This window comes from Aythya ferina (assembly GCF_964211825.1).
Source record: "Aythya ferina genome assembly, chromosome: 2".
Lineage (NCBI taxonomy): Eukaryota > Metazoa > Chordata > Aves > Anseriformes > Anatidae > Aythya > Aythya ferina.
In genome coordinates, this window is record NC_140297.1 from 81835544 (window position 1) to 81855368 (window position 19825).

Below are 19825 nucleotides of genomic sequence, written 5' to 3' on the forward strand. Positions count from 1 at the left end.
TTTTTCAGTGAAGCTTTTCTTCTGAATTTCAGTCAAATCCTGTGCAATTTGAAATGACTTGGTGCAGTGCCTGTTGCTTCCACTAATCTTAACATCAGTTCATTCTTGTTCTGTAACAATAGATTTGAATATGTCATTTAATGTTTCATGCAGGAAAAGTCGTCCCTCCTTTCATTCTGATGGTGTGAGTTTGCCTGAGTTTCTTCTGAAAAAAGCACTTGTATACAAATGTTAATGAATTTTAATTCTTGAATGTTAATGAATTTTAGTTCCGGATGTGTTTTCAGGGCTGTTTGCATGCATTACTATAGTATGTGGGGGTGTTTTATAACCAATCATTTTACACTTACAGGGGAAAAAAGCTTAAAAACAAAATCAGCCTGCTTGAAGGAGATCAAGTCATGCCAGAGGCAAAAGTCAAGGCACATGAGGCTGTTCTTTGCATGTTTTATACTAAGAATGTCAGTACAGCTAAGTCTTTGCCTTTTGTTATGACATCTTCAGAGCTTTAGTTCTTTTCAGCAGAATGACACAAAAAAAATCATGAAATAACTTTGCAATTTGTACTTTAACTGCATGGCATAAACAAGACAAATTTGTTTTACTTAGACACACTGTGTGTTAAAAGGGGGGGTAGATTGCTTTTAGTATCTTGCATTACATGTCAAGCAAGTTGCACTGTACGATGCATTTTTGTCAATCTGTAAATAAACACAAGCAAAATGAAATATTGTGAAAGTGTTATTAACCTTGTTATTAGCATCTAAGAAATTTGGGTGAGCATGAATAAATAAACTATTTTATAAGAATGGTATCTCTTCTTAGCAATGTGAAATGCTTTTGAGTGACCAGATAAGGGCCTCATATTCTGTATGTATGTGTGGGTATATCGAGAAAAACATATTAAGTACAAGGAAATATCTGAAACCACATATGAAATACCTATTTTCTATGGAAAGTAGCAGAGAAAAATGAAACTGTGACAATAGTAGTAACGTGGTATTCCTCACAGGAACAGATGTACAAAAAATTTCACAGAAACCAACACGTTTACCTCTCCTGCGTGTCAACAGGCATGCAATGAGCTCAACCTTTGCTGGTCCTGTGCCAGTAACTTTGGAGAAATTCTCACATTGCATTTCAGCATGATGGGCACCCCTCCTTGTTTGCCTGTGCATCCAGGTGGTAGTTAGCCCTCTCCCTGGCACCAATGCTGGTTACTTTCTGATGCAAACATCACTCACCTGATGGTTAAATTAGTTTGCCAGGCTCAGATTGCACTATAGAAGTACATGTGAATACCTGGAAACACTTTTCAAATTTGGATCTGAACCTGTTTTCATGTAAACCTGTCATGAGTAAAGTAGAAATACCTGGAAAAACTGAATATTCACCCTGTGGGTCTAGGACTGTTGTCAATTCTAATTTTCTCAGAACTAGAAGAGTTCATATTCCTGCCACAAGCCATGCAGATATGCTGAGTGCTTGACCTAAATGTTGCGTAGGCATCCAGCTGAAAGGAGATTCTGGGAATTTTGCACCAGCTAATGCTGTTCTAGTCCTTCAACTTGTTGAGCTTCTCTTGAAGCAGCAAAGCCATATTGACAAACAAGACGTCCAAAAACCTGAAGCCGTGGTTTTTTGTTTGGATTTCTGCCACAGAAGCAGAATGGAAAGCTGGATGGCTGCCTGTATTTGTGGATGGTCTGCACACAGCAGATCGCACAGATGGTTGCACTGCTAATCACAACTCTGGATGAATGAATGAGGCAGTGTTGTCAGATGGGCGGTGTGATCAGCCTCAGCGGGGGGAAAAAAGGAGGTAGCTGTGGTGCCTTAGATCCTGAAGGCTGATTTTTTTTTTTATTATTTTTTTTTTATTTTTTACCACTATCTCAAAGCAGTTTGTTGTAGGGTTCTTTCTGAGTTGTAATAAATCAAGTAACTTCCTACAAAAATCCTGCTGGTGTTAACCTTCGTTTTCTTTGAGGGTGGAGTAGAGTTAAACCTAGCTGTCTGCTTGTATACACCTATTAGGTGTCAGCATATTTGCTGATGCTTCTGTTGAGACAAATCCTTTAGTGTATTTCCAGATGCTCAAATTCGATGCAGTCAGCCCCTAAATAGTAAGGATGCTCATCTAGGCAATCCCAGGTAGTACAGTTTGAGGGCACGGGCAATCTGTAATCTGGTGTTTAAGTCACATTTCTGTTACAGTGCCTCTTGAAACATTTCAAGTAATGGATAGTCCTCAAGGGTAGTGATGGGAGGAAAATGGATCATGCCCTTTCTCTTGGAATAAGGTAGAAGGGTAAGACGAATGTTTAATGCAGAGTAGCCTAGTTGGTGTGGAAATGACAAACCTTTAAAATTAGTTTTCCTTGTGTGATCTAGTTCAGTGAAAACTTCCTTTTTCTGACTACTTTTCACATATTTTGATTTGAGGAATAAGCATTCAAGAAGTTTCATAAGATACAAGACGCTATTTCTTGATGATGTTGTCCTGAACTGCTGGAGGGTGTTGTCTTAGCACAGGCAAAAGCCAGGTAGCAGCTGAATCTGCAAATATGAAGCATAAAAACTAATCTAAATAGCCATCTGCATGGTAGTGTTAATCTGTCATTCTTAATAGTGTTAAAAGGATGACCCTGGTACTTTATTTTAGGAACTTCTTTTTTGTGTATACACACACACACACACATATATATATGTGTGATACTAAGCACCCCAGGAGAACATAATTTTATTTATATATTTATATATTTATATATATATTTTATATATATATTTATATATATATAAAATTATGTTCTCCTGGGGTGCTTAGTATCCTGTTCAGAGGAAATTGTCATATTGAATCCCCATTTCTGAAAATCTTGGGAACACTTCTTGTACTATGTTTTATGTGCATGTGATACATGTATTTAACAAAACCAGTGGAGTTTGTTTCCTGTGAATGATATGGAAATTCTAAATTTCTTTAAAAAATAGAAAACATAGTAATAAACTAGATACCAGTTTCTTCATGCTTTACTTCTTTGCAAACTGCTTTATTTGTTCAGTTAGTGTGCCTTCATGTCACTTGGCAACTAAACTAAGGAATTTTTTTGAAGATTTAAGCTGGTAATGCTTGTGATGCTGAATTGCTCGGCTTTGGTATGCTGTTATGAACTCAACCAGGAATAAATGTAACAGAACAGCTTACAAAGAAAGTTAGACAGGGAGGTTTCCGTAGTATTTCCTGTAGTTTCTAGGGCGCAAAGTGATTCAAACGAACTGCTAAGAAACCTTGAGATTAGAGGAAATTGCTATGAATACAGACAAAAATGACTAAAATGTGTCCTATGTACTCAGTCTCTCCACAGCTTGTAAAGTCAGTTAAATTTAACTAGTTTCAGGTTTTGTGGAACAGCAAATGAAAGAAGTTAAAGAAATGTTTGTGACAAGCTCTTTAAAGCAATTTGTTTTGATGCTTCTTAAAGACTTCTTTGTAGAAGTTTTAAATAGTTCTTCTGTTTTCAGAGATCTGTGTGAAATTGCATAATTCATCGGAGTAAAACCGAACTGGAAATACTTAGACTTTACGGTTGCTTTACCCTGATTATAGCTCTGCCCTAATCATAATTAGGAAGCCATTCATAACGCAGCTGCAGACCAGCTAGCTGAAAATTCTTCTGATAATTGTACATGAACTTGATACTAGGGGGCGATGTGCAAACTCGGACTACAGGTGACTTTTAGTACTTTATGAATTGAATAGGTATTCTGTTGGCAATGTTGTAGTTGCCTATTCCAGATCCTGCTCATGACAGATAGGATAAACAGACGTGATTGCTCACTTTCCTTTTCTAAGTTCCCCTTAGACAAAAGCCTTGGCAATTGGTGGAACTGCATGTTTTTTTTCCCCTTTCTAAGCTGACAGGGGAAAACTGAAGTTGGGTACGCAAGGCATTGTACAGGATCTGTAAATAAAAGATGACCTTCGCCAACCTTCTCTGAAAAAACATTGCATCCCTTTGCAGTCTATCGCCTAGATAATTCTTATCCTGCTCGGCCTGCCTGGCTCCTTGCCACCAGGAAGCTCAGTTCATGGGGAATCTGAGCACTTGATTAACAAGAGCTAGTCCACGTGGCCCTGTGGAAGAGAGGTGTCAGGTCTAATGTCCACTTTCAATCAATCTATTTTAATAAATATCAGTGCTCTTATTATATAATTAGGCATCTTCATCAGTGGCTGTCAGCACTTCCAGAGGAAGGCATGCACTGTCTGAATCGGTAGTTGCATTCATTGGTAAATTATGTACCTAATCAAGATGTACCAGCCATGTATTTCTTTATTTACAATTGGACTATAGAACATAACTGCAAAAAAATAAAATAAAAAAAAAAATCCTAGACTATATAAAAACAAACAACAAAACTTTTTGAAGTATATTCAGCCTCTTGTCCAAAAATATCTGACAGTGCAGCTTCTGAGCATAATAAAAACGTGTGGCAAAACAAGGATTTCAGAGTGTTGTCTTTGGAAAAACAGTTTAAAAGCATTCTATTCAAGTATTTGTAGAGTGTGTTCCTTTGACTTGCCTAATTGTTCCCAAGATTTTGTGAGGATGATCTTTCAGAAGACATACGAAGGGCTTGTCATCTCAGGAGTCCTATCATTTGTGTGTCTTTTTCATTGTTTTGAAGCATAGCTTTATGTATTTAAGACTCAAAATACTTACCGTGCCCCTGTTTCAGGTAATAAAAACACCTGTAGAGTAGAGATTAAGGAACAACTCCTAATCTTGGTCACTGAAATATTTACAACAGTGTGGATAGTGTTGGGGGTCACCTTTTAAACATCTTGCTCACACTTTCTGATCTTTACTAATAATCCTGAAATGAAGAGAGAGGAATTACACAAACAAGCAGGGTTCCTGAAAAACTGTTTGTGCTTCAGAGGACGTCAGACCAGTGAATGCTGGGCTTCCACCATGCTGAATGGGAGAAGTAATGCCTGAGAGCGGATGATCAGCTCCAGCACAAGGGGTCTTATCCTAGGGTTTCAGATGTCCAGGAAACACTGGTTGCTCCTATGACTTGTAGACTGTATCACTGCTCTGCCAGACCACCCCAACTATGCTGCTGTATCAGTTTGGTGCTGCATGTATCAGTGCTGTCACTCAACCCAAGCAAATACTGCAAGACTGAGAGCTGTTGAAGTTCAGAAATACCAGCTGAGCATTCCTGACTGCATTTTCAAACTTATAACCATGGAAACACTGAAGAAAAATGAAGTTGGCTTACTGCACATTGCTTTTCTATTGCAACTGTAACATGTTTTCCTTCTGTTCTTCTTTGTCTGTAAATAAATGAAGTTTCAGACTAAATTCCTATGTTCATATTTAAAGCTGATGAGTACAGAAGATTCAGAAGATTCAGTTCAATTCAGACCCTTTTTCTCCTGTGTACATTCATTTACATCTCCCTCATTATGTTTGGTCTCATGCAAGTGAGATAGCAAGTGTTATGTTTGTGTTGTTTGTCTGAAATAATATACCTTGCAATCCTTTATTTTTAAAAAAAAAAGCAAAGTGTGGGGACAATCAGAGGAGAAGAGGTCTTAGGATAAAGATAAAGTAATATATGCTCAGGCAGTGAACATCAGTGTCAGAAAGCCTACTGGATTATCAGCAGGGGACTCTGGTGATGTGATGGTGAAAGCAGCTCTAACCCCAGCAGCTGTCGTAGGAGGAAAAAAGCTCCATCTGGGAACAAAGTGGGTTCTCATCTGGTATGACACATGTTGAGCTATGGTCATAGGTTCAGGTGGCCTTGCCAGTTGCAGCAACGTTAACTGCTTTTGCTTTGGTGTCTCCAGGTTGTTCATGGTAAAGATGCCATGTGAAGATTATGGCTAAGACTTTGTCTTTTCCTCTTTGTGTCAGTTCACAAAATTACTTACATGCTGTGATCATAACAGATGCTGTGTTTCTTCCAAAACTCTTTCTGGACTTTATGGCGTTTTTTCATTACAGCAATGAATCCTGACTCTTTCAAAATGTGAGGCTAAGATCCTTCTTTTCAGAAGCTGCCCTGCAGTTTAGTTCTGAGTTCACTGATTTCTTTGCTCTGTGCAACCAGGTCTGCTTGTCCAGATTTCCACCAAGCAGTGTTTGGTCTTAGTTATTTTGCATTTGTTTGCAGATCAAGAGGTTTCAGCAGTAAGGTCTGGTGGATTAGTCTGGGTGCTAGAGGATGGGCATATCCAGAAAGCTCGTGGCTGCTGCTAGTGGGAATTGCTGCTACTGCTTTGGGAAGGTGAAGGACCATGAGGGTGGACAAAACCATCATCTTGTGGCTGTTAAGTGCTGCAGGTTTCCATTGCAAACACTACGTAGAAGTTTTAATTTTCTCGTGGACTGTCATCCATATGATTTGTGTTGCCGTGTTTATAGAGCTGTTTGACACATTCTTACAATCCCTGTGGTTTCACTAGTGAGACAGAAAAATATAGCTAGGTTTTTCTCAAATTTAGAGTTCGTAATTGGTTTACTTTAGTATACTGCCCACATTCATATCAGAAGAAAGATGTAATGTATTATGGCTTATTACATGAATTTGGGAAAGGCTTGTTCTTTAAAATCTTTAAAGCTGCTTTACTGATACTTTTCCTCTTTACAAAAATAGTTCTTTGGACACATCTGAAAACTAGCAGTTATTTTTGGGTACCTCAATGTTTGAGTGTTTAGAGGGCATGATTTAAAAAAAAAAAAAAAAAAAAAGCCTGTCAAGCATCTGACTGTCTTCACTGGGAAATTTGTGGTAAGCATATTTGGAAATAACACATTAGGTATCAGATTTTCTTACAATCATTAAAAAACAAACAAACAAACAAAAAAACATACACACGTTAGTGTAATCAGTTTGGTGTAATTCATTTTATCCAAACTAAGTTTTGTGTTTTTTTTTTTTTCTTTTTGTATGGCAGCTGCAGGCTGTTGGATATCATAGAATCTGACTTAGACTGCTTTGATACTCAAAAATGTCTCACTTTTAATTAAACAATGTTTTTATTCTGTTTGTATTGGCTCTAGAAAGGCACAGTAAGTTTTTTAAGACAAGTGTCTATGCCCAGATTTGCAGTAAAATAGCTATAAATATTGATGATGTGGGTAACATTGTTCAGGATAAAGATAACTGTGAAGGGAGGAAGGAAGAAAAACTTTTTGCTGTTGTATGTAACAGCACTTGCGGTTCTTAATATAACTTAATAGTTTACCAGTGGAATAGCGTTGGAAGTCAGAAGGAGCTCAGACTCGGAAATAACATGGTGATTCACTTTTCCAAAGCAACTTCGCTTTTCTTTTAAATGACTCTTAATTGAAAAAGGACAGAGTAATGTAATTAGAATGCCTCTGATGTTGCTAATAGTTCTTCCTCATGCCTAGTTTTTTGTTGTACTGCATTTAATGCATTACAAAAACCTGCAATTGTGAGGAATGTTTAAAAAAAAAAAAACAATTTTTAACATTTATTACCTTTTAACTTTTTCTTTTTTGAGAACAGAAGGACACTTGTTTTCCTATTCTTACTTGGCCAGAATACGAATCTGAATAGCAAAATAGCTACTGCATTTGTAGGGTGGCAGCTTTAATAAATCAGTTAAAAACTTCAGAGTTCATAATTCTTCCTTTTTTCAGTATGGAGGATTTTTTTTAATGCATGCTTTAATGCTTTACCTCAAATGCTGCCTTGAAGACTTGAGACAAAGTCCAGCACTGTTCTGTTTATAGTAGCTACAAAAAATACTTATTTCCTCCATAAATCATTGAAAACGATTAGAAGTATGCATTTTTCAGCAAAAATAACATTACACTGTATTACTCTTTCAGATTTCTTTTTTTTTGAAAGAAGGCCGTTATGTCATGCTATAAATAAATGAATAGTTTTTATTATGGATTGTTATTAAAATCATTTAGATGTTGCTTTAGAATGGTATACGTTCACTGCTCCAAAGAATCTGTCACCGCAGTCCAACTTAAGTCACTGAAGTAGCATTAGTCTATAGTTATATGAAAGTTTAAAATGTGATGAAGCAACTATTTATTGTGGAAGGCTACTAGTGCCACCAGTTCTATGTATCTTAATGGAAATATATATTATTCCTTTAAATCAGGATAAAGGAACATTGAGATGGTGCAACGTTGGTGGAAAAAAATCCTTTAATTAAGAAATAAAAACCCATGTCCTGTGTCTGAATTCGTATCTCTTCTCTTCATGTTCCTTCCCCTGAACAGGCTAATTAAATCTATCAAAATTTGACTTTAGAGCACAATTCAAATTCTGGAATTCAAAAGGAGTTTAGGACTGTTATGAATGACTTTGATAATTGACACCATCTATATTTTGAATGGCCACGAACTCACCTTTGTAGCCTTATTCTTAAGGGTATGTCATTAGCCTTTTTCAACTGTGAACTTTGTAAGTATTAACTATCTTTGGTCTTTGTTGGAAAATTATGGCATTTTTTCCCAAAAGGAAGTCTGAAAACCTGGTAGAGGAGCTGCAGAAAGTATAGAGCAGGTCTATTAAGCATGTGACGTGGATAGATATTTCATCATACCCACTTTAATAATATGATAATTTTTAAAAAGATATAAACCTTCCTCAAACACTGCATCTGACTGAAGTTGTTGTGTTTTATGTTCTCAGGCTCTACTGCCAATATATTTGCAGATGGGCAGGCATTAGGAGCAAGGAAGACAGTGCAGTACTCAGACTCTCTCCCCTGTTATGTTACCCAATGATGTGATGCTTTTTCTATGGCTCTCTCTCTTCTGGGCTGGAGCCGGGTTTTGCAGGTTCTGGTTGATACCTACTCTGTTTTAGAAACAAGTAGAGATCTGGGCTGTTGGTGGACAGTTTCGTTAGGATCTTCAGCAAGATTTCTCTGTGATTTGAATGACTTTGTTATAAAATTGCATGTTTGTGTGGGATGTCATCTTCACCACAGTACTGTGGAGATGTTTCCTCTAAGATGTTCATACCCCCACCCCAATCCTCTTCTTTGAGAGTCCTTTCTTCTTTGTGTAATGGTTATAGTACATCTGCATCACTTGCATTAGGTTTTTAATTCCTTATCCTCCTTCTGTAAAAACAACAAAAAACATCTGTGTTCTTTCCCACAGAATTCGAGGAATTGTAATGAGAACTCTATCTCCTACTCCTGATCTCTCTTCACTTGTTTGTCTGGTGCTTTCTGCTTCTCTTTCTTTAGTAGAAAGGAGCTGTAGGGAAGGAGGATTCTTCTCTAAATTACAAACGTTCAGGTAGGATGTGTAGCTTAGTTCTTGATTCCAGGAACTCTGTGGGAGGTTATTGGAACTGGTCACATCAAAGGAAGATGTCTTGCATTTGGGATTGCTTTTACAGCCTTATCTGAATGTGTCAGTATGTTTGAAATTAGTCCATGGGTACGAGTGTGATTTCCCTGTGAAGAACAGTACAAAATAGAGGAGACGTGGATAGTTAAACAGGCTATTTAATTCCCCTTACTTTCAGTTTTCTGTATAAATGATCCTATTCTTCGCTCATAGATCAAGTCAAATGTTACTTTTATTTTAGATGTTTGTGGTAAGGCTCTAACTCTTGTATATGTCTCAATTTCTTTGCTCTGTTGGAAGGGGTTTTCTTTGATAGCACGTCAAAGTTTATTGAAGTTCTTGACATTAACTACTGTATTAAATATAAAATATTGCATCCTAAGGTTGTCTCACTCTAGTTTATATGACTGTTTTCTTTTGTCTGGGAATTTTACAGACATGTTGTAAGACAGCTGCAGTTGGAAGCCTGCTGCTGTGTATTGGAAGCCAGCTAAGTATCATTCTTTGCATATGCTTTCAAGCTTCTTTGGCTGAAGGTGGCGAAGTGATTCTTCAAGTCTGATATGTCAGTGTGCTGATGAAGAACTGCTTTAACTGAGGCGGTTTATGTAACCAGTCTTGTCAAACTGTTTTGACTGTTCAAAATGGTCTGGAGCCAGGTCTCTCTATGATTCTACCTGAAGTAGTTTATAGCCTATTGTCTTTTACTAAAATGGATGTTTTTTTTCCACAAAAGGAAGTACTTCTGTCTTCTGAGGCTTTGTGACTCGAAGCAAAAGCTGCTACCTCTAACAAAAATTGAACTTTCTTGCTAATTACCACGTTCCCTTAATGCTCCTTTCCTGGTTTAGTGATCCTGGAACGCTGAAAGCTCTGTAGTATAAGTCAAAATACATAGCTTCAGTACTAGAATTTATATGCATAACGTAGGCTTAAACCACTTAACAGAGCTTGCTTAATAATTCATAGCTCCTTGATCCTGTTAGGAAAAGATTGAAGCTGCTGTCCTTACAAGCTGCAAACTCTTAGGCACTTTGCTGTTCTGATTACCATTCTTACTGACAGCTGCTATACTGAAAAGAAAAGGAAGGGAAATGTGAAAGTTGGGGGCTTTCTGTGATAATGTGTCATAGTGCAGGACAGCTCGAATCTGCATTGTGTGCGATTAGCAGACAGTAAATCAGCTGTGCCGTGCTACAGCCAGAAACCAGTAGCTTTCACACTTGCTGCCTGTTTCCCACTCATTGTGAAGCCCTGCCCTATCACTTGATAGACCTGGAAAGGAAGCACAGAGGAAGCAAATGCCACTGCTGGTTCAAAATGTTCCAGTGCGATTGGAAAGTCTGAGCAATGGCCTGGGTGAGAAGAACAAGACCTTATTGACAGGGTTCAATCCTAGTCGAGTCTGTTTCACGTCAACTTCCTAAGCAATCACAGCCTTTCTTTCTTCATCTCCTTTGCACTCTCTGGTTTTCCCACTTTCACCTCCTTTTTGTTTAGTTTGGTCGAATGCATAACCAAGGGGTCTTAGAGAGTTTTCCCGATCCACCTCTGCTAAATCCTGGGGGATTTACTAAGAGAGACAACTACTTGAAAGGCTTTTGGGCCCAACCACATATTTCTCCAGAGTTTCCATTGCCCTTTCTTTGCTTCTCCCTTCAATGGGATCTTGTTCTGTGTGACGTCCAGGAGCACATACTGTTCCACTGATGCCATGGCACACGTGGCTTGTTTTGTTCCAGATCAACCAGTGCCATGGTCTGTTCTGGTTACAGGCACTGGGAAGTTGTGAGTAGGAAGCTGTGAGCACATGCACATTATACGTACATTGGGAGGAGTACGTGTAAGCTGAGACTTCTGTGGTTTTAGGCTCTTCTAGGCTGTGTAAGACTTCGAAGCATTTGCACCATCAAGGCTTTAATTTCAGCAATGCTGGAGTTTTAAACACACAGTAGTACCCTGCACCCTGCCATGGTGTGTAGATTTAAGCATGATTTTGCCATCAATGTACTACCCTCCATAGGCCATCCTGCTGCTTTAGGGCCTCCTGGTGCTTCTCAAATTTCTTTCTTCATTATGTTATTATCCTTAGGCAGTCTGAGATGAGAGAAGTTCATTTAATCTTAGGTGAGAGGTTGCTCTCTAGAAAGATGGTTTTAAAAAAAAAAAAAAAAAAAAACAGGACCGAAGAGCTGTGTGTTCAGTTTTGTACTTTGGTGTCTCTGGCCAGGATCATGTCAGGGCAGATGCACATAACAGAGCTTAAGCATGTGAGCAAAGGTGGTATTCCATGTTTTTATGGTGTTCCTGAGGCAAGGCAATTGACTCTGGAATGCTCTCACATTATTAACGGAAACAATTAATTCAAGAAAGCAAAAGAAACAGACTATGGGCACGACTGATATTCACTGCATTGGTTAGCCCTCATTCCAGAGGGGTGAACTTTGCTGGATTTGTGATGGTACATATAAATTTGAGGATAATGTGACTTTCTGTATTTTGAAATCCTGGCAATAGTGATGCCAGGAAAATCATTTTCTTTCAGGAAAACACGTGCTTTGAAGCATTTGCTATTGGGGAGTTTTGTAATTTTTTTTGACAGGCATTCAAAAGGGAGAGGAGAGAGGGGGAACACCTCTCTACCCTCAATGATATACAAATTATGGTAGTGGCCTGTATTCAGTAATATAAATATGAAGTGTGCTAGGGATGTTTTTTGAAAAACTCAGTAGGTCAGGCAGAATGATTGCTCTTTAGACTGCTTATGGAAGGAGTGTGAGCACAGAGATGTGTATGACATGGTGCTACAGAAATCTATTGGTGCATTGTCAGTGCACTAAACTTTAGAATGTTTTTCCTTCCCTATCTCCAAAATAGTTCAAATTCAGTAACTGCTGCGGTTAGGATATTTTGGAAAGATGTCCCCAGACACTTTATAATGGAACTTGGGAAGAGATTCAAGAGACAGGAGTTCTCAACCAGCATTTGTAAGCAAGTTATTTTAAAATATACTGCTTATTAATCTAAAATTAACCAAAAATCATCCCTAGCATTCTAGGTCAGTGCATAAATCTAGGGAAGTCAAAGTATATGTTTTCTATTCAGTCAACTCATTGCAAAATTTTTCTTCCCTTTTTTTTGAGAGAGTAACCAGTCCAAATCTCCCAGGCCCATTCACTGTGTTTCTAACACTTTCCTATATCTTTCTCTTCCCAGGATGGATCGTACTTGGCTGAGTTCCTGCTGGAAAAAGGCTACGAGGTGAGTGACTTGGTGACCAACTGCAGGCTGATGGAATCACTTGGATGCCGCTGCTCTAGCTTCCTTTGCTTCTGTCCTCTGTGTATGTTTTCCACTCAACCCTAGATAACAAATCAAAACTCCAGAGAGGAATGTGCAACATGGCCTGTAATCATGCCAGCTTATTGTACTATTTATCATCTAATGTCCACTGGTGGATTCCCTCTCCTCCTCAGGGTATAGCTGCTTTGCATGTTTCCCGCCAACTCAGATAAGCAGTAACCTGTGTGAGCCAAAACCGTAAGGAATTAGGGAATAATTTATGATGCAATGCACCACATAAAGGAATAAGGATCTCTTGTTCTTTTTGTCTCTCTCGACACTAATGGCCCTCTTATTTCAGCAGCTGTACTTTAATGAAAACCTTGCATTTTGCTTTCGTTATATTCTTGCTTAGCAAATGATTTTATTGACCTTTCCCTTAAAATAAAGGGAATCGGATTATTTCCTACCGTGTAACTTAACCTGCCAATCACACTTTTTTTTTTTTTTTTCCTGTGGACCACCAGTGTAACAATCACATAATTATGGAATGATTCAGTGGGTTTGAACTGTTGTGGACATAGGTCTGAGAATGCTAGCCAAATTAGTCATGAAAGATGCTTCCAGAGGTATGATAGTAGAAGAGAAAGGAAGAAAAGGGATGGTCAAATTAATCTCTTCACAATGAAGTATTTTCTGGGTCAGTAAAAGTTTAATGCTCACTAATATTGGCTAATTATGTCTGTTGTAACATTGCTTTGTTGCTTAGTAAGAAGACTTCTCAGCAGGTCAGCACTTGGCGTGCTTTCGCACATGGTTACTCTTGCCTTGCTCATTACATTCTTTCTGCTGCTTTTGTTGATTGATCCAATTACTGGTTTTTCAGTGTTGTAAATAGATTATTTTTACTATTTCTCTATTCCACTTGGGGATGAGAAGTATCATTATGGTAGCTTCTGCTGTCTTACAGATAAAAGCATGTGCTCTTTTCCTAGTCCATGATGAAATGAGAACTGCTAACTGCAACTAAAATGAAATATTAATTGACCCCATATGGAAATATGTGGATCTTTTTCATAGTAGCAAGATTACAATAAGAGGGTAGAGGGTTTTTCCTTTTTGTTCCTCAAATCTCCATCTATTTGTTGAAATTCTTTATTGTGTTCCTAGCTGGAAACCTCAGTTCCTGAATAACTCAGTGCTGGGGTAAATGTGATAACTGATTGATTGCCTCCCTAACCAAGGTCATTTGTTTTACTGTTCATTTTTTTAATTGTGATCTATCTAAAAATCAAGCCCTATTGAGGGAAAATCCACCGATCTTACATTCTTAACTAGATTAACCTGTTTGCACACATTTTGGCTTGTCACAAAGTTTGCATTTCACCTGTCCCATGCAGACAAAGGTACCTTTCATCATTTTTTACAGTAATATTGCTGTAATGGATTAAGCATTTGGCAGGCTTTCTTTCTCTTGTATGTGCATACCAGAAAAAGGAGTGGGAGGTTAAAAAAAAAAAAAAAAAAAAAAAAAAAGCTGGGGTTGTTTTCTTGTAATTGCTGGATGCAAGAGGCTCCCTGGATTTGTTTGAAGCATTTTGAAGTCCTGGGGTGATTGCATTTAACACATCTCATTGGTCAAATGTTGGTATCGCAGTCATTCAGCTGACTCAAAGCTCTTGCAAGTGCAATCTTTCATCAAGCGTTGAGCTGGCAAGGTTTGACTTATTGGTCAATCATTTGTGTGAACTTGATTTTCAGCATGATTTAATTCAGAGAGAATTGAGAGATCAGAGGCCTCATCTGGATTTTAGGCTAAAATGTCTGATTTTGCTAGGACAGTTGAAGTATTTCGGTTAACTTCCTTCTGAATAACTTGATACTGTAAAATGGTGAAATCTTGTTTTGCTGAGCAAAACAGATGTTCATTTCAGTAATCAAAGCATTGCCAGCATCTTTTGCAAAAGTGAATATGTTATGGAGGTGTCATGTTTGAAAACATTTCTCTATAAACCATATGTCCCTATAAATCGTCCACACATTCCATAAATTATCTTGATGGGGGTTTTAACTACAGAACTTAAAATGTACATTGATACATTCATTGTTTGGGAAACAATTTTTCATTTTTTTGTGGCCATGTGTCTTAAGTTCCCTGTTGATCTTCAAGAAATAGGTATTCTGCTTGGTTGCAGGATGTTTAGCGTTTGAATGCTGGAACGAGCTATATTATGAGCCTGTGATGTAGCTGGGCAATAGAAATTTAATGCAAGGAAATCGCATCATAGATTTGATGTGCAAGTTGTAAAGATGAATCTGTTCAGCTATAGTTACAGACCTTGTCACTGAAATGTCATTCATAAAGCAGCAAGCTGGTCTCACTCTGAGGTTGTAAATACCTTTTATTTTTTTCAGTTAAATTTCAGACTTAAGATGGAATAAAGTATGCTCTGTGTAAATAACTGTAGCTTGTGCCATGTGTAAAACAAAAACAAAACACAAAACCAAAACAGCGCACCAGCTCTTCCTGCTGGTGTATTCTCACCAGCAGGAAAGTAAAGTTAGCATGAAGTGAGCCTGAAGTGGTGGACCAACTTAACCAAGCTTTGAATGCCTCAAATTGTAAAAGGATCACCCTCTGAAATGAAGGATGGTGAGAAGTGGAGGACGGTAAGATGTTGAAGCTTGGTTTCACTTGTGCAAACACAATTCCTACAGCAGGTAACCTAAGCTAACGTGAATTTGACAGCAAGCATGGGGCTATCTTACATAAGGAGGAACAGGATCTGTGTTAGAACAATTTCTCTAATGTATTAGGCACAAACGGGCTTTTCTTTTAACATTAGTCAGAAGTGCTGCTTTTTTACCAACTTATTTATCGTGGCTGGTTAAAGGAAATTCCCAACCTGTGTTGCAGTCTTAGACTTGCCTGTGTGTCTTGTAACCCATCTGAGAACACTGACTCATGAGGTGCAAAAAATAGGACTGACTGTTCTGTCTGTTCTTCCAAGACACCAGAGAGTGAATAACAGCTGTTTTCTAAAATATATTTGGGCCTTGCTGCTGCTGCACTTTCTTCCTTATTTTCTTCCCTCCTCTCCTCTCTGCCCACCTTTTTCCTTTTCCTAGTTACAACTCCTGCTTTTTCCATGCCTGTCACCTTTGGCTCCAGAAAGGCTTCTCTGTAAGCAGGTAGAAGTAGTTACCTTGGGATCCACACGTTGCTTCTCCAACTCTACTGATGTTGGCGAGTTCAGCTCGCTAGGAGACACGGTGCTCCTGGGCAATTCAGTGGGTTTTCTGTACTGTTTGTGATGCTTGGGCTGCTAATGGTGTCAACAAGGTAGAAGGTGAAACCGCTCAAGGGTACTAAAATAAATGACATCATCAGAACACATCTCAAAGTATTTTGTTAAGATTTGGACTGTAAAGGTCTGCCGTTAGGAATGGAGGCGAACTGATTACCTGATCAAAGGGCAAGGTACATCTGTCTGAAGGGAGAGATGATGGGTCTCCTGTTCTTAACATACCACAAAAATATAAACATAAAAGTTTTAAAGTTTAAATCATTTACCCCTCTTATGTTTACTACTTCCTTTTATATTTTTCCTTGTTTAACCCCCAGGTGCATGGAATCGTTCGTCGATCCAGTTCCTTTAATACAGGCCGGATTGAACATCTCTATAAGAATCCGCGGGCTCACACTGAAGGAAGTAAGACTGTGTTTTTATATTTAATGCTTTTTTAGTCTGCTTGTTTGATGAAGAAAGGTTCCCAGATGCAGGAAGGGAATCCCAGTTTCCTCTGACTGAATTGAATTAACGAGTAGTTATTTTTAAGCCATGCTTCATATAGGATTTGTTGTTTGAAAAAAAAAAAAAAAACAGCAAACAAACAACAAAAAAACACTTAATAGCTAAGCCTCCTGTTATGTTAGCTTCTATCTCAGGAAAGTAATTATTTTTCTATGATCAAAATGTGGCGAAGTATATATGTTTGTGTCAGTGTATTACCAAGAGGGGAAAACATGAAGGGCACAGGAAGACACTTTCTGTTATACAGAAATACTGATGTGGTTCTTGCATAAATTGTAGCAATTACAAAGTGGCTGGCCCTCCAAAGAGCTATAGAAGTTTGAAAACATCGAGATATTGGAACGCTAAAATGTTTGAGGCAGGTATCTTAAACATTTTACCTAAAAATCATTTATCAATATGTTACTGATGCAGCTAAATAGGCTTTTGCATCACTGACAGCATGAAATCTCATGTTTAAATAGGTGTTTGTTTAATTGCTAGTTTTCTTTTAGTTTTGTGGTCTCCCTTCATAGTTTCTGGGCCATATTTTGACAGATGGATTTTGACTTCACAATGGAGCTAGTCCCACTCACACAGTACAAAATATTGTACAGTAAGAGAGACAGTAAGAGAATAACATGATACGTTAGTGGGCTCTCCTCAGAACTATTTCTAGAACAACTTGTATCAAGAAGATGCATTTATTTGGTTCTTCAGTTCACCCAGCAACCTCCTATTTATTACATGAACCTTCTTGGAGGGGTAAAATGTTATTGATGTTCTTCACCCCACTTCTGTTTCATCATGAGCTTCTTGGTATCTGATGGAAGTCTGAGGACAGCCTTATGTGACATAAATAAATAAAATGTGATCAGTTCTTCCTGATGACAGAAAGAATGAATGCTCAAACCTTCAAAATGTCACCATCCAAGGAAAGGAGTACCCATTTTTCCTGATGGAAAAGCATTACTCTTAGAAATTTGCTGAAAATAATTTACTGTGTACTTTGCTGATAATTTGGAGATCAGAAAGGATTACACTTTAGTGCACACTCGATTGTTTCAAGGTATTTTACTGTAAGGAGAGGTTAACTCTTTGTTTAATGAGGAGAAAAATTATTGCATGGTTCCAGTTCAGCAGACGTTTGGAGGACTGAGCTTTTGAATGAAAATGTAGTTCTTCATGCTATGCACATTTTGTAAAGTAGTGCATGCTGACATTGCCTTAAAGAAAGCCTTCCCATTTGAGGTGTTATCGCTAAATATCTCTGTGCCATAAGCAAATCTCATGTCTTTTGAAGTCTGCTTCCCACCATGGTCCAACAGAACATAATTTAACAAATTATAACAAATAATGCAGCTTTTAGATTTGACTTGATTCTTTTCATGTCTCTTTAAAAAAAAAATGTTTTGGACATGACTTCAGTGGAATTCACTGTGAATAGTTACTACTTACTGTACATTGCTGCTTAAAATATCTTCATGAAGAATACTGAACCCTGTGTTTCCAACAAGAGAAACATAAGAACTGTATCCCATGACTTAAATTTATGGCTTACAAGGTAAAATCAGGCTAAACAAGTAAATAAATGAATAAAAGAGCCTATATATTGTGAGGACCATCTTGTGAGTATGAAAAGTGATTTGAGAAGAAAATGCATATCACAAATAGTATGCATACAAACATTTAAGGAAAGGGATAGAAGAAGGGAACAAAGAAAGCAGACCTGAAGTGTTTCACCCCACTTATCTCATTTTCCTTTAACTGAAGAATGTAGCCATGTGAATTGAAAGAGGAGGAATTGCATTTGGAATCTCAGGAAAGGCTGCTCCATGGCAACTGGCTTGAAACAATGAGTTTCCAGGCAGTAGCAGAGGAAGCAAAGAAGCAATAGTAGTTGATGTGAACAAACTCTAAACTTGTTTGCCATGTGTTCTTCCCATGAAGAACTGATTACACATCGCAGGGGGTAGATGATCTTCATAGACAGTGATTCTCTTCATCCCAAAAAAGCAGGAAAAACACGAAGGAAAACAAGGTTCCCAGAAGCAAGCCCTGCAGCTACTGCTTGATGAGGAGGCTTTTAGAATGGACAACTTTGTTAACAACTTTATTAATGCCTACCACTGCTTACCCAAAGGTGTTGATATTTAATCTGTATTTATAAGTCTTTGCACCCAGTAAACCCCATTTCTAGTAGGCCTTCCCACTTAGCATATCTTAGCATATTACTCTTGAAAGACCTCTTTTTCTCATGGGTCAGAAAATGAACAAGACCTACCCTTCAAAAAAGGCATTCAACCAAGAAACTTTGAGGATGATGGTAGACCAAAATAGGCACACAGTGAGAGCTTTAAATATAAATTAACCATGGGAGAGCATCTCTGCTTAGCTCAACCCAGCTGGCAGCCCCCCTTCCCTTTGGGAAGCTCCAAGACTGCTCTCTGGCCTGGGGATGATGGCAGAAGTGGATGTCCTTAGCATATGAAGAGGGAGCTCTTCTGTGGCACCTCTTTTTTGCTCTGCTGCTGCTGAGCCTGGGGAGGAAGCCACTTTTTCAGATCTGGAGCCTCTTCTTGTAATGGCATCTTTCTCCAAAGCCTTCTCTCCTGAAGGCTGGTCCAGCGCTCAGGGAGATTGCATTTAACTCCCAGATGAAATAAGAAGAGGAAAACAGGACTGCCCCTGTTGCTTAGGGGAACCTTTCTTTTCTGGTGCATTTAAATTCTTCACTGCTCCCACCAGCCCATGGAGTTGTCTTGAAAAAAGTTGTAACTGCCATCAGAAAACGCTTAAGTAATGCTTGCTAGTGGTCTCTAGTGTTGCAAGAAAAAAAAAAAATGCAGCAGTCATTATGGTGATCTGAACACCAACAGTTTTGAGGATTACAGATTAACACCAATATCCAAATGTTTTTGTTTTACAACTGTTTGGGATGTTGTGCATGCTGCAGTCCATGGGCAGAACTTGAATTTCGTTTTGGAAGCAGAAGAGTTGAATTCCCTGCAAGTGGAAATATGGTGGGGTTCTTTCACGTAGCATTAGTGGCAGTAATGAAGGTAGTCCACATTGTGGTTAATGGATGTGTATACAGAGAGCTTCTTGCCATCCCTCAAATGTAGTCAGTTATTTTTTAAGAGAATGATAATGTGTCTTACTTGTTAGCCACAGTTTCAACTGGGTCTGAAGTCTTTTTCAGAACTATACTTTTTTCAAGCAATGCAGACATACAAGCAGATTTCAGGAATATATTGTGGCCTGTTGGACTCTGACTTTATCAACTTGAGGAGCCTTAATCACCTGTTGAAACAGGAGGAATGTACAAAACCGAACACCTGAGAACTGTGACCTGTTACTTGCCTTCTTAAACTATTTAAA

General features: G+C 38.3%; 1 protein-coding gene across 1 annotated transcript in view; it reads left to right on the forward strand.

The window, feature by feature from the left end:
- Positions 1-19825, forward strand: part of GMDS (GDP-mannose 4,6-dehydratase) — a 405376-nt gene that overhangs the window by 44804 nt on the left and 340747 nt on the right. Inside the window, exons 2-3 of the mRNA XM_084508158.1 lie at positions 12585-12629; positions 16276-16363. Coding sequence (XP_084364284.1) covers positions 12585-12629; positions 16276-16363 — 133 coding nt within the window. The remainder of the gene's footprint in view (positions 1-12584; positions 12630-16275; positions 16364-19825) is intronic.